This window comes from Hypanus sabinus, chromosome 1, assembly GCF_030144855.1.
Source record: "Hypanus sabinus isolate sHypSab1 chromosome 1, sHypSab1.hap1, whole genome shotgun sequence".
Taxonomy (NCBI): Eukaryota; Metazoa; Chordata; class Chondrichthyes; order Myliobatiformes; family Dasyatidae; genus Hypanus; species Hypanus sabinus.
Window position 1 is genome coordinate 162,810,615 of NC_082706.1, and position 13,490 is coordinate 162,824,104.

The following is a 13,490-nucleotide window of genomic DNA, read 5'->3' on the forward strand; positions in this document are numbered from 1 at the left end:
ATTTGAAAGCAATGAGGTTGAGCCTAAAAGAGATTCAGTTAAGTTAAATCTTTTAGGATGCTTCTTCTGTTTGTCCAAGGGAATGTGAATATATTCTGATATGGTTTATGTCCTCATACTCCTATTTGTCTTTAGGTACCCACTCAATAAGATAGCTAAATGTAGAAAGAATTGATGTTTAAAGATGCTACCACACCAGGAGGGCTGAATTTGTTCTACAATCCTGCCTGTTGACCCTCTCAAACTCCTACTGGGTTGAGCAGGAATCTGGCCCAGAAGATGTAAAGGAGGCACAGGAATTCCAATGAGAGGTGTCACAGTATTTCCTTCATGTGGTTGTTGCCAACCCCCTCAGTTAAGCTTGGGATTCAATTCCTTCGTTTCTTTTTTGTTGCACAATGAATTTAATTTTGTGTTTCATTCAAATAGACACCTTCAAAAATCATTCATTCCAGAAATTGGTTATTCTTAAATCTTTCTACTTATAACTTTAATTCTTTTTTCAATCAACTAACCTTGATTTTGTAACAGTCTACTCAGATCAATATAATTCATGACTGACTGTGATTAACTATCAATTTTGTCACTCATGCATCAATCGATCTATAAATATTGGCCAAGTATATTTCATTTTCCAAATTTCTCCTTTAAACTTTCACCACTACTCTTCATGATATTTGCGGAGGATCCAAGACAGGAAATAGGTAATCTATTGAAATAGACATAATCTTAAAATGTAAATAAGAAAGCATTGTAAAGACTATTTAAATATAAGTGGGATACCAATATAAATGGTAACAAAGCATTTCAGTCATTGTTTTTGTAATTAAGTTTTGATCAAATCACAGATCCCAACCTCCTTTCTCCACTTAAAGATTGTATCACAGCCTGTGACAATTGTTTTTTGTAAGAATGATATCATTTCATGTTCCTACATTACTGTGGAAATAAAGCTTATTTTATACTAAATATTGTGTAAGATAATAAGCAAGAATACTCATAAGGTTCACTTCTTCAAGTAAGCGTGAGCAATTAGTGCTTCTTGATACTGATATAAAATGGCAGCTGAAGATGCTACACTGGCAACGAAACATCATCAGTGATAAAAAAACAGGCTATGCAAAATACACCAATGTAGGTTTATCAACTACTATCTCACTGTAGTTTAGTGATTATTTATTATGTGATAATAGTGGCTTTAGAAGTCATTCATTGTTTGTAGTAAAGTACTTTGGTAAAACATTATATACACTAAATGCTGATTCTTCATTTTTGTACTGATAAATATTTTTATACTGTTTCATAATAAATTGAAATCAAGAATATAGTACTTAGAAACATTTTTGGATATATAATCAACTAACATGCAACATAATTTTCTCTGGAACTGTACCAGTTAATGGAACAATTATTAAAAGGTCTAAGACACAACATATTGATTTATCTTTTATCTTTTTGGCTGCAGACTGACTTTCAGTGTACTTCCAGCAGGTTTTTATTTTATTTCAGATTTGCACCTTTCTCTCTTTCTTCCATTTACACAAGTCAATATGCTTGAGTCAAATTTCCTTGCAATGCCCAAAACACTGTTATTAACCTGCCAAAGAGTTAACTGTTGCATTAAAGTACATTGATGATAAATATTATATGAATACATCAACAAGTACATAAACTAGTAAAATTCATTTCTAATAACACACACAAAATGTTGGAGGAACTCAGCCGGTCAGGCAGCATCTACAGAAATGAATAAACTGTTGATGTTTCGAGCTGAGACCCTTAGTCAAGACCGGAATAAAATTAATCTTTAGTGCGTTCAATGTATTACTTACTTGTATCATAAATGTACTGCTTGTTTTCATACAATAGAATATGCTTTGTTCAGAGTGTTCTTCAGACTATCGATTTCATTGCTACTGAAATACTTACCAGATTCTGATTAGTAAATACCCTATGTTGGCAGGTAAAATGAGGTAGACCCTGGTGAAAATGTTCTCATAGGGTCAGTGATCACTATACGATGTGCACTAAACATTTTTTCTTTTTGCATAATATTTACCTCGAGATTGCTTCAGGCTAATGTCTCAATAATTTCTACTCCTTTCGCAGGTCTTTAACACAAAGGACTTGACTAATGATCCATAGACAAAATGAAGCATTTGAATTTATTCATTAATCATTCATCTCCAGCTCATTGAAAACTTTAAACTTCCACAAAATTAAGATAAAATACGAAGAATGGTAATATGCAGGCTGCTTTTGCTATTCTAAACTATTGACAAGCGTTAACAAATAGCCACCAGGTAGAATGTGTAACACCATTATACATCTATACAGATTGTTACTACATGTATAAAGTTTCAGTGATGAACTGTAAAGTTATTAGTTAGGCCTGAGCAATAGACAGAAATCTGGAGAAGCGTACAGTCACTGTCAACATCGCCAGTAATTATTCTCTTTTCCAATTAATCATGACATAGATTAATTATCAGATGAGGCAAAGCCAATTGCAATCAGTCACCCAAAGCTGAAATTAGATCATTCCTGACAGCAGCATGAAAGTCACCTGTTTCATTGTTATGGATTTGCTGTAAGTAAAAGACGACAAAGCATGATGGGAGGTGACTGAGCTGCAGTCCATAGAAGTGTGAAATGGCAAACAGGTGAATGTCCAATTACACCGTTACTTGAACTGCATGACTTTTCTTGTCTTTGATTATACCACCTTGGTTACACTGTTTGTTTTCAATATCTTCCTTTGTCTCACAAACATCTGTCAAAGAGTGTAGGAAAGCAGACATATGCTGAATGGATTTTGACATCTCCCCCTGTTAATAATAAACAAACAAATATTGTCACTGATTACTGATCAATTGAGAAATTAACATTACAGTTACATCAAATGTGTTAGAGCATTCAATGTATATGCCAATTTATTTCTTCAGATTTTACACAATATTAATTTACATGGAGATACTAATCATATCTGAGAAAAAAAAAGTCACAATTGATCTTATATTTTAACAAACTGGTGCAGTATCTATGTGACTTGGCTGAACCAAATCCAGTCAGGTATAAGATCTGAAAACTAATTTCCTCAGAATTTCCATTTGTTCAGAAGGTCTGTGACTTCCATGGAACTCTGAAACTTTCAGCCATTTAAGGAGGTAAAGGATTACAAATGGAAACATAAACAATCAAAAATCACATTCTAGTTGTCAAAGTACATTGTGGTAAAGTTATAGCAGAAAAGAAACAAATAAACAAACAAATAAATAAGCAGAAAAGAAGTGTAACTACTTGAACAACTTTAGTTATTTTGCATGATGCAAAGGCATGGGTTTTGATTGCAACAGATGAGAAATTATGCAACATGAAATTGTAAATGCACATTTTTTCATTAAGAATCATCATGAGACCCACAGACAGAACAAAGAGAGTTATTATACTAGTTTTGCATATTTTCCGGCTCAATCTGCATTATTGTCTTAAAGGGTATGTGAGATAATTTGTTTGTAATTTAGTAAAATATTAATAATGTATTTATATATCACCATTAATGTATCAAAGCTCTACATTTTGTATCAACTTTTGAATTGCATTGCTTTTCAATTAATACTTTGTTTTATGCAAAAGGCAACCTTTACAAATTTTACTAACATATCGTACCTCAAATTTCATATTTATAGAAAATTATCTAATTAATCTACATACCTACCATCTATTCTTGTGCTAAATGAGAACTTGTGTGGTTTCAAAGAAAATACAACATTCAGAAGCTTCAGTAATCCATCACACACACTATAAATCATCACAGCAAAATTCTATTAGAAGTAATGATTTTTATTTCCTCAACTTATTTTAAACCAGAAAAGTCCTTAATAATAATTGGTGATTCTTGGGGGTAGTATAATTGATGCACATGTTACAGTAGGGTTCTTCAGTTCATCCTAGTGTGTGTTGGTGGAAATATCACTTCAAGCAAGAAGTCAACATGTTTGAGAATGGTTGTAATGTACAGATGAAAAAGAAAGGCAAAATGGTGGTTTAAATAGTAGGCTTCCATGATCAATGGACGAGCAACTGATCATGATGTTGGGTGTTGTCTTTGTGGAATTTGCATGTTCTCACTGTGAACTGTATGGTTTCTGCTGGATCCTCCGGGACATTCCTACATCCCAAAGTAGGCTATTAAGCTATTGTAAATTTGCCACTGCAGCTTCAGAGCAGCATTGTGATTGCATTGCTTGTGCCTATCAAGATAAATGAAGATTTTTTTTATATGCCTAACTCCTTCAGGACTGCAGTTGAAGATGTTTCAATATTCAGTTGTTGATGACAGGAAAGAAACATTCTCTATTCAAAACATTCATATTGTGAACAGCTTTGTGAGGATTGTCATGTTTTTCAGAGTGCTATTTTTTGGTTGGCAGCTGAATCTTCCAGGGAACTGCATGCACACTGTTGTGTTTTTCCTGATGAGGCTATAGGCCACTTGGGGTTGGTGAATCAACAGCTGTATCTTGTAGATCGGAGGAGAATTCAGGATGAAGGTTAAGTGAAATGGGAGGAGGGGGATAGGGCAAGCATGTCCACTCATCCTCAATAGTCTCAATCTCATCATAGACTAGAGATGCTCTAATTATTGTTATAATAATGGGCACCACTTTCTCCTCTAATGGAGGCTTGTGGTGAGTGTAAAATGATACATATCTTGCACAGGCTTGTTACTGCTTGTGGTATATGTGTTGCATAGTACATTGCAAGATGAAGGCAGTTGTGTAATTGAGTGCAATACACTGACTTTGGTGATGTGCCTGCCACAGTTAAATAGCTGGCAAATTGTCTATGATGTACCTCTGTAAGGTTTGGAGAACCATGAATGTGTGATGATTGTCAGCAAATGGATGACTGGGCTAGAATGCATTAAGCATGGCCTGGTCGTAGTGGTGTGAGAGGTAGGAAACACCAGCCAAGTATGTCTTCTCCAGAGAAAGTCAGAAAACAAAAAAAGCCATGGAACCTGTTCAAAGAATAACATCAAACCACCTCCCCCACACAAAAAAGCAAATCACACAAATGACAGCAAAAAAAAAGAAAAATGCAGAATATGAAACAAAATTGAAATAATCCATATTCAGTTCAGTTCAGTTCACTATTTGCAGGTCTCCCCCAATCAAAATTGGCGAAAGTGGCACCAAAAAAGGAGTGATCAGAGACCAGATTTATATTGTAATGTGAACTGCAGAGTCCAATCCAAAAGCAGCATCAATTCAACCTTCCCTAAAACCCGGAACTCCAGCACCATCCTCCGATGGCATTGAGGGAGAGTGAGACCATTTGAACACAGGCACCTTCCTCTGGGAGCAGTGAGCGAGAAGGAGAGAGAGAGAGACTGTCACACGCAGGTAACTCCTTCTGACAGTTTATCCTCCGCACTTGCCTCAGTGCTTTAAATCTTCCTCGCTGCTTTAATTGATGAGATCTGTAAGAAATGGAGTCAAACATGAGCTCTTCAAGCCCGCCGGAATCTTCATGGAGCCCTCTCGGAGCCAGCAAAGCAGCAGATCGCTCAATTAGCCTGAAAACACATCACTAAAGTGTAGATTACAGGTTCCAACAGTAGCAGATCAACATTTGAAAGAAAAAGAAGATATAAGAGAAGTGAAAGAGGTAGTACCGTGAACCATCTGGAGGATGCTGCCCTTGCTCGTATTGTTTGCGGGCCTCTTTAAGAAGTGCAAGATGACAGGCAGCTTGAACTGTTGCTAACCACCAACAAAACTGGCCCTATAGTAATGTTTTAAAGCAGTCAACAGGATTGATCGCATTGCTAAGATCTTGAAAATGTTATCATGAATAGAAGCACAAATTTCAGACAAAAACTATGGTCGAATGGACATAGGGTAACCATGCAAATTACTCCCTAAGCACTTTTCCCTGAACTATTCAAATGTATCCTTTTAGTATTTATTTGATAATGTTAAGATGGGGATCTTACATTGCTCTCCTTTACAATCACAGATTAAATAAAGATTTAAATACAAAATCTGAACAGAAACAGTGAAAAATAACTCAAAGCTAATGAAGAGTTTTCGGTTTTTTTTTATTGACATTAATCCCATCATTTTATTTAAATACTCTTTATCCAAACATGTAAGTCTTGATCATTTCTGCCTCTTCACTTAAAGTCCTTGTAGTTAAAGTGGTTCAGATTCTGTAGGAGCAAATTTGTTTGAACTAATGCAATTTTTATGATTATCACACTCATACATTTTTCAATAAGGCAGCAAGTTAAAAATTACGTGGGCAGTGAAAACGGTGGGAAACTATAACATGCAATGCATAAGTGGGCATCCAATCCATTCACTGTGCCCATCCAAAGGTAGTTCAGCAAATCTTGTGAGATGCATCTGTGCACTCCAGAACTTTCTTATGAATTTAAAAGTAGTTTCATGCAATAAAAACTCAGCACAAATTAGACAAGGTAGTCAGTAAGATTTATGATGTCCATTAACACCGTTAGACTTACATAAGGGATTATTGTATCTATTTAAGTGTCAGTGTATTATATCACAAAGATGGTTTCAATGTTCTTGTAGGTCTGTTGAAATTAATAACTAATTCAATGGCGCTGGTCACATAATTTTTGAGCATTCATTAAGTAAAATCCCCTCTTCATGTTAATTGGTGCCCAAATAGGCATATGAACCTCACAAACATAGGTCATATCCTGATTAGCTAAAATATTACAGTGAACTGTCCCCCCCCCACACAGACTCCATTGAACAGTATGTTAATAAGGCAATGGTTAAAAAAAAAAGATATCCTTACAGCTCCAGCATAGCCATATTGTGCAAGACTATCTCCAGAACATAATAGAAAAGATCAAGTTATCTATGTGACAGGGGTTTAGGTCAAGGGCCACTTTAATTCCCAACAGAAGTCTAGACATGCTGTACCCAGATAACAAACAGTTCTGGTTTTACAAAATTCTGTAAGTCCTTATTGTCCTTAAGTCAGAAAATATATAAAAATCGCTCGCTACAGTAACTATACTTCCACAATATTGTAATGAATGCCATCAGAACACATAGGACTGATAAGAAGGAACAATTTTTCAAAGTGGACAATGAAAGGAAACTAGCTTTGCCATTTAAAAAGGCAAACGTATGTACATACATTGAAGTTTTATGGGAACTTCTTCCTACGTAGAGGTGTCCATAAATTGGGCCCATGACTGTCCATACCTTCAAAATTACCACTCAAGTTAGCTCAACAAACATTTGAGCAAACAATGTAGCTCAAATACCTGACAGAACTGCTGAGTTTTTTCAGTATCTGTAGTAGTTTGCTTTTGGAGCTGAGGTCTTATCTTCTTGGAGCTGAATCCATTGTGTGTACTATGACATTCATTTTACTACACTGTCGAAATCAGGTGGGTAACAGAATACTTTCCACTGAAGTTCTAAAAATACTTAAGGATCAAAGACTATTCGGAACATAACAACCCATATCTCCCCCTCCTTTTCCCAGCTCTCTCTTTTTTGAGGACCTAATATATTGATGCAATTACAAGGAAGGCACAATAATGGCTATATTTCATTGGGAGTTTGAGATGAATTGGAATGTAACCAAAGACACTCACAAATTTCTATAGAAGTACGGTGGAGAGCATTCTCTTTTGCATCATTGGTAGAGAATGGCCACTGCACAGGATCAGAAAAGATCAGAAAAGAAAAGGTTACAACAGAAAATTGTAAAGTCTGCCAGCTCCATCATGGGCGTTTGCCTCCCCAGCATCCGGGATACCTTCAAAAGGCAATACCTCAAAAAGGCAGCATCCATCATTTAGGGCCTCCATCACCAAGGACAAACCTTCTTCTCATTCCTACCATCAAGGAGGAAATGCAGGAGTCTGAAGACGGAACAGTTTCTTCCCTTCCATTATCAGAGTTCTAGATGGACAATGAACCCATGAACACTACCCTCTATTTTATCCCTCTCTTTTTGCGCTATTTATTTAATTTATTTTTTCTTTTCTGTTTATTTATTTATTTGTTTGTTTAATAAGGGCCTTTCTTGCACCTTCAAGCCACACTGCCAGCAACCCCCGATTTAACCCTAGCCTAATCATGGGACTATTTACAATGACCAATTAACCTACTAACTGGTATGTCTTTGGACTGTGTCATATATATTTAGGCTTTTCTCCTTTGTCTTCAAAAGTATGCATGAGTTACGTGAATGGTGTCTACTGGGCTGCTTTTCCTTGTATACTGGCCGGTTATGAGATCTGCCTTTTAAAATGGATTAGGACTTTCACTACATTTCCGTGTGTATCCAGTCATCTTTTTGTCTGAGGGTTAAAGTTATCTGTAGTCAATCAACCAAAAATACAGCAAGTAAGCCATTGAAAAACTGCTGGTTTCTAAATTATATCTGTTGTTTAAATTTTAATCCACACAACATAATCCTGAAATGCGATTGTAGTCCATTTCAGAATTAAGCCTCTATTATTTCAATTCTTTGTAACTCATACCAACCAAATTACTTACTCAAAATGAAATTGTATATTCTTTTTCTAAAGGTCCTTAAAGTTGTATTTTTCTTTAAAATAAACACCAAATTTGTACTCATTAAATATTTTACTATGACAACATATTTCAACCTGCTCCATTCCATCCTATAGAAGCATACCTGAACCATCTTACTTCCAGCAAGCTGTTTTCCTTTTATTAACAATGGCTGTTCTTTCATGCTGCATTATTTTCAAAGACAATGAAATGTCAAACCCCCTTTTCAAACCACATTGATGCTACTCACCATTTTAGCTAAGTTGCAAACTGAAAGTGAATTCCATCTCCAGCAGTGAATTGGCTTAAGGCATTTATTCTACAACTTTGAATTATCAGCAGCTTCTCTCCCTGGCATTTAAATCAGTACTACATTGAAAAAGAGCAATTACAGATAAAAGCTAAACAATTTAAATATTCACAGGTTCTTTCTATAATTCAACATTGGTATGGTTCAGTGACATATATGGTTTTGATCTGAATGCAACTTTGGATTTTATTAAGGCTTTAAAAACGTGCAGCACAGCACTGAATAAAAGCACATCCACAGTGATGCTATGAGAACCAATGATAAGCAGAAGATGAAAGGGATGAAATTGGTCTGGTCTCTTTTCCTTTCTATGGCCATATTGCCAGATCACCAACCACTGCTAATTAAAGGGATGGTCACCAGGCAGAGGAAGCTTGATGAGAACTTCTCACTTTTGGTAGGAAAGTTCCAACAGTGTCTTTCTGTTGCCTCATAGCTAAGAGTGTCATCCAACAAAACGAGTCTAAATCAGATCTGTATTTTGCTTCTGTCTATTGTCCTATCACACTCATTTGGTTAACAATTATGCATAATAATCATAACTGAGACCAATGCTAATTCAACTGATTCAGCTTAGATCTGTTTGAGAGTACAAATCTGCCTAATGAATCTTTTGCAAAATCAGACTATTACATGATGAATTGAATTTATATGAATGGTTTACAGTTGTTATTATTTCTAAAGAAATTATCTTATTGGAAAATGGGAACTGGCCTGTATGTATGATGCATTAGTAGATAACATGGCAATATTCTTTCTGAGGAAAAATATGAGGTCTTACATGTAAGTAAGTAAAAGTATAAAAGAGGAATAGATGACAACAAATAGACTATTTGTGACATAAGCTACATACTTAACTTATTGAGTCTTAAATTTTACTATTCTTGTCCTGCTTTGCGTATATCCTTTAAGTATTCAAAATGCAAACACTACTAGATCTCCAAAAGAAATTTATAGCCTGGTATGCAGTTTGTCATATTAAAATGAAATATAGACATAAAAATATAATAATTTTAATTCATTTTTAAGCAAGCCAATTTTTTTTAACGACATACTAACTTTCCTTTTTAATATTCTTGTTTTAGATATCTTAACCACCTGATATAATGAATTGATACTTTCACATAAAAATCTACTTTTTCATTGATGGAAAGGGGAGAAATTGAATCTTGTTTTGATCAGGTTATAAAGGTATTATGCCTAAGGCTTTCTGATTTTACGAAAAAATGATTTATTGTGAATGCTAAATTATTAACACAAGTTAGCATAAATGAATGTAAAGCAAAGTTTCCTGATAGTTTTCATAGTCAGCAACATTATATTTGAAATAAAAATACAGTAGCATTGCATTATTTTTCTGACTACCAGGCCAAGTCAGTGCTGGCAATTCAAAGACTAAATTATTGATTTTACACACCAATAAATTCTAATGAGAAATAAAAAAGTACAAAACATTTAAATTGATTTATAAATATTTCTGTGCTTTAGAAACATTTGTACTATTCAGCAAAATATAATAGAGTAGTAAATATAACCATATTGATAATAAATAAAGATTGCTTACTGGAACAAAAAAGTATGGTTCATTGATTTAGATTTTTTTACATCAACTGCAGATTGAACTGTACTAATAAACTGTAATGCTTGTCAGAAGTGTTGGCCCATTACATAGATAGATGTAACAGCATTGTATTGATAGATTTTATGCTTTTATATGTGTCTGATGTAGTTTCTCTGGGACTTTCATTGATAAGAATTTGAAGTCCCTGAAAGAATTCAAGATCACAGAGGTATACCTGAAAGAATTCATAACTTATCCTTATATAATATAGGACTTTTCTTCCCATTTATATGCATTTTTTCTGATTTCCAAAATGCTCAAGATACTGAGGTCCAAAAATTATATAAAATCAGCTAATTTGTAAGTTGTCATATGTTTGAATGTAATTTTTGATGGTACTGTTATAGACACATCACCATAAATATCAAAGAGAAATGAGCAATAATATAAGCAAGGAGAAAACAGCATTACTCCACTTTCAATGCAGGTTCAAGATATTGTAACAGGGACTGCTCTGCTCAAGTAGAAACTGTTTCATAAACTTTGTTGAAATTTTTTAATTATAAATTTTAATAAGAGTGTTGTTTGGTGCACAATGATGGAAATTTATGAATTTATCTGTTATTACTGTAAATCAGTAACATGCATACCAATATTCCAATGTTGGTGCTTCCAAATAATTCAATACCAGTGCTATTGAAGCAACAATGACAAATGGTTGCAAGTAGTAGCAACGTGTACAGAAACTCCACTCCTCTTATAAACTAATATTAAATAGCAAATTCAGTTAGCATGAAAAATATTTGTGCATAGAAATCAGATTTTGCTTTTTAGTGGGTGTTGCTTTGGGATCTGGTCCAATCAGGGTCCTGTAAAAAATTGTGAAATTAGGAAAATTAGCAATAAAAATATATTAGAGTGATTGCTGCATTAATTCATTACTTATGTGTTTTTTTTTAATTGCAGCTTCCTGCAGAAATTACTGCAACTGCCACTGGCAATTATGAGAAGTAGGTCTTAGCCGTAAAGCCCTCTTGCCATGGCAAGTTTGTAACAAAGAGGATTACTGAGCAAGTGAGGGATAACATATGTCTTCACTGCATTCCCGCATTCCCTATCTCTACCGTTGTAATCATTGGTGCCACTCTCAGACACAAGCTTTTGACTCTGCAGACATCATAGAACGGATTTCTGCCACGTATAGCTGCAGTAAGAACTGAGAGACAAAGCAATAATTTTTGAAGCATGCAAAGCATCAAAATCTGGGTAAATGGAAGCAGAGAAGCACAAGTGTATGTTCTGTGTCCCCCTAATTCATGCCACTTAAATCTTTACCAGACAGTTTTCTCCTTGTTTTACTGATGTTTATAAATTAAGGGAATAAATGGCAAATTATTGCTCCAATTACTATTGGTAAGGCAGAGATGAGTGCCATGACTGCTGCGCTCGTCATTCCATAGACGACTGAAAAATTGTCACTGCACAAAGATGATCTGTGTCATTTCGGGATGGACTCCCACCAAAAATGGTAAATAATGCATTAAAGAATGCATAAGATAAGATGTTCTTGCTATGATACTCTGGGCTAACTCTTGTGTCTAATCAAGCCTTGCTTGAAACAAGGCACAAGATAAAGAGGCCCAGAAATTTAGCCATCTAGTACCATTATCATTGATGTCACTGATCTAAATTAGTGCAGAACTTTCATCGTAACATAAGATTACAACAACGTCTTGTACTTGACATGATTTGCCAAACTGAATCATACGTTTCCATGAGTATCACATGTGCATACTGGTAGTATGAAGATGCACAACAGTAAAGTGAATTCCTTTGTAATTTCCACCATCTCCAAGGAGGATCCACCACCTTACACATTTTTCTCTTCTTTCCATTTTCAGTATTTCAAAGAGATCACTTCTTTCACACTTTGGAGTCCACTCTTCCCTCCTTGCCTTCTCCTCCTATCATATGACATGTCCCCATACACCACAGGACTTGGAATACCTGTCTTTTTACTCTTCTTTTCCCACCATCCAGGAATGAAGCAGTCTTTGCTAATGAAGCAGTAGTCCACCTGTATTTACCATCTAACATACTTACTTCAGTGTATACAACTCCGGTGCACTGGAAAGACCAAAATCAGACTGGGTGACCATTTTGTGAAATACCTGCATTCAGTCCACAAGAATGACCTTGAACTTCTGGTTGTCTGCCGATGTAATTTCCCATCCCATTCCACTTTGAGCTGTCTGTCTATGCCCCCTTGCATTATTACAAGAGGCCCAGCACAGGCTTGAAGAATAAAACTTTATCTCCTGTTTGAGATTGTTTTAAGCCTTCTGGATAAAATACCAGTTCCCCAGCTTTGAGTAATTGATTTGTCTTTTCTGTCTTTATCAATAACTGGTAATTTCTGCTGATCATCTGGTTTGGTTCTCTCTGTACTATTGTCCAAGCTGCTGAGTATTATACACAGCTCCATGATTAGCAACACATAACATAGATAAAAGAGCATAATCTAATTCTAAAAGCAATATGAACACATTTGGTCCCACTCTATCAGAGATAGTATGGTTGCTCTGTCAACCTGTCCTTGCAAATGAAAATTAATTTATTTTTGTTCTTAACCTGTTCTGACAAAGGGCATCAGACATGAAATGTACACCCTATTTCTGTTTCCACAGATTCTGACTAAATTGCTGACCATTTCCAGCATTTCTCATTCTGATTAGTGAAATCAATTTTCTCACACCAACTTGATGCTTTTTGCACCAAATTGGACACAAATAAATACCTATGCACAGTGTTAACCACTCACTGTGTTTGAACATCAGAAAAGATCCTCACCCTTCTGTTATTTAAGAGAATAAACTTTGTTGGAATTAAGACCATAAGACAAAGGAACAAAATTACAGTATTTAGACTATTGAGTCTGCTCTGCCATTCCATCATGGCATCACCATCTCAACCCCAATCTCCTACCTTCTACTCATAACATTTAACATCTTTGCTTATTAAAAACCTATCAACCTCCTCACTG

The 13,490-nt window shown here is 35.2% G+C and overlaps 1 protein-coding gene across 13 annotated transcripts in view; it reads right to left on the reverse strand.

Annotated features, from left to right (window-relative positions):
• Positions 1-2,151: 2,151 nt before the first annotated feature.
• The window catches only part of LOC132399618 (coiled-coil domain-containing protein 178), a 310,549-nt gene continuing 299,210 nt past the window's right edge, over positions 2,152-13,490 (reverse strand). For 7 of the 13 annotated variants that reach the window (XM_059980243.1, XM_059980177.1, XM_059980198.1 and 4 more), the window contains one exon: positions 2,152-2,828. In XM_059980243.1, the coding sequence (XP_059836226.1) occupies positions 2,676-2,828 (153 nt within the window). In that variant the 3' untranslated portion in view covers positions 2,152-2,675. Of the gene's footprint in view, positions 2,829-5,354; positions 5,582-13,490 lie in introns of those variants that run through there. The other 6 variants (XM_059980232.1, XM_059980207.1, XR_009514029.1 and 3 more) reach the window with 5 other exon arrangements.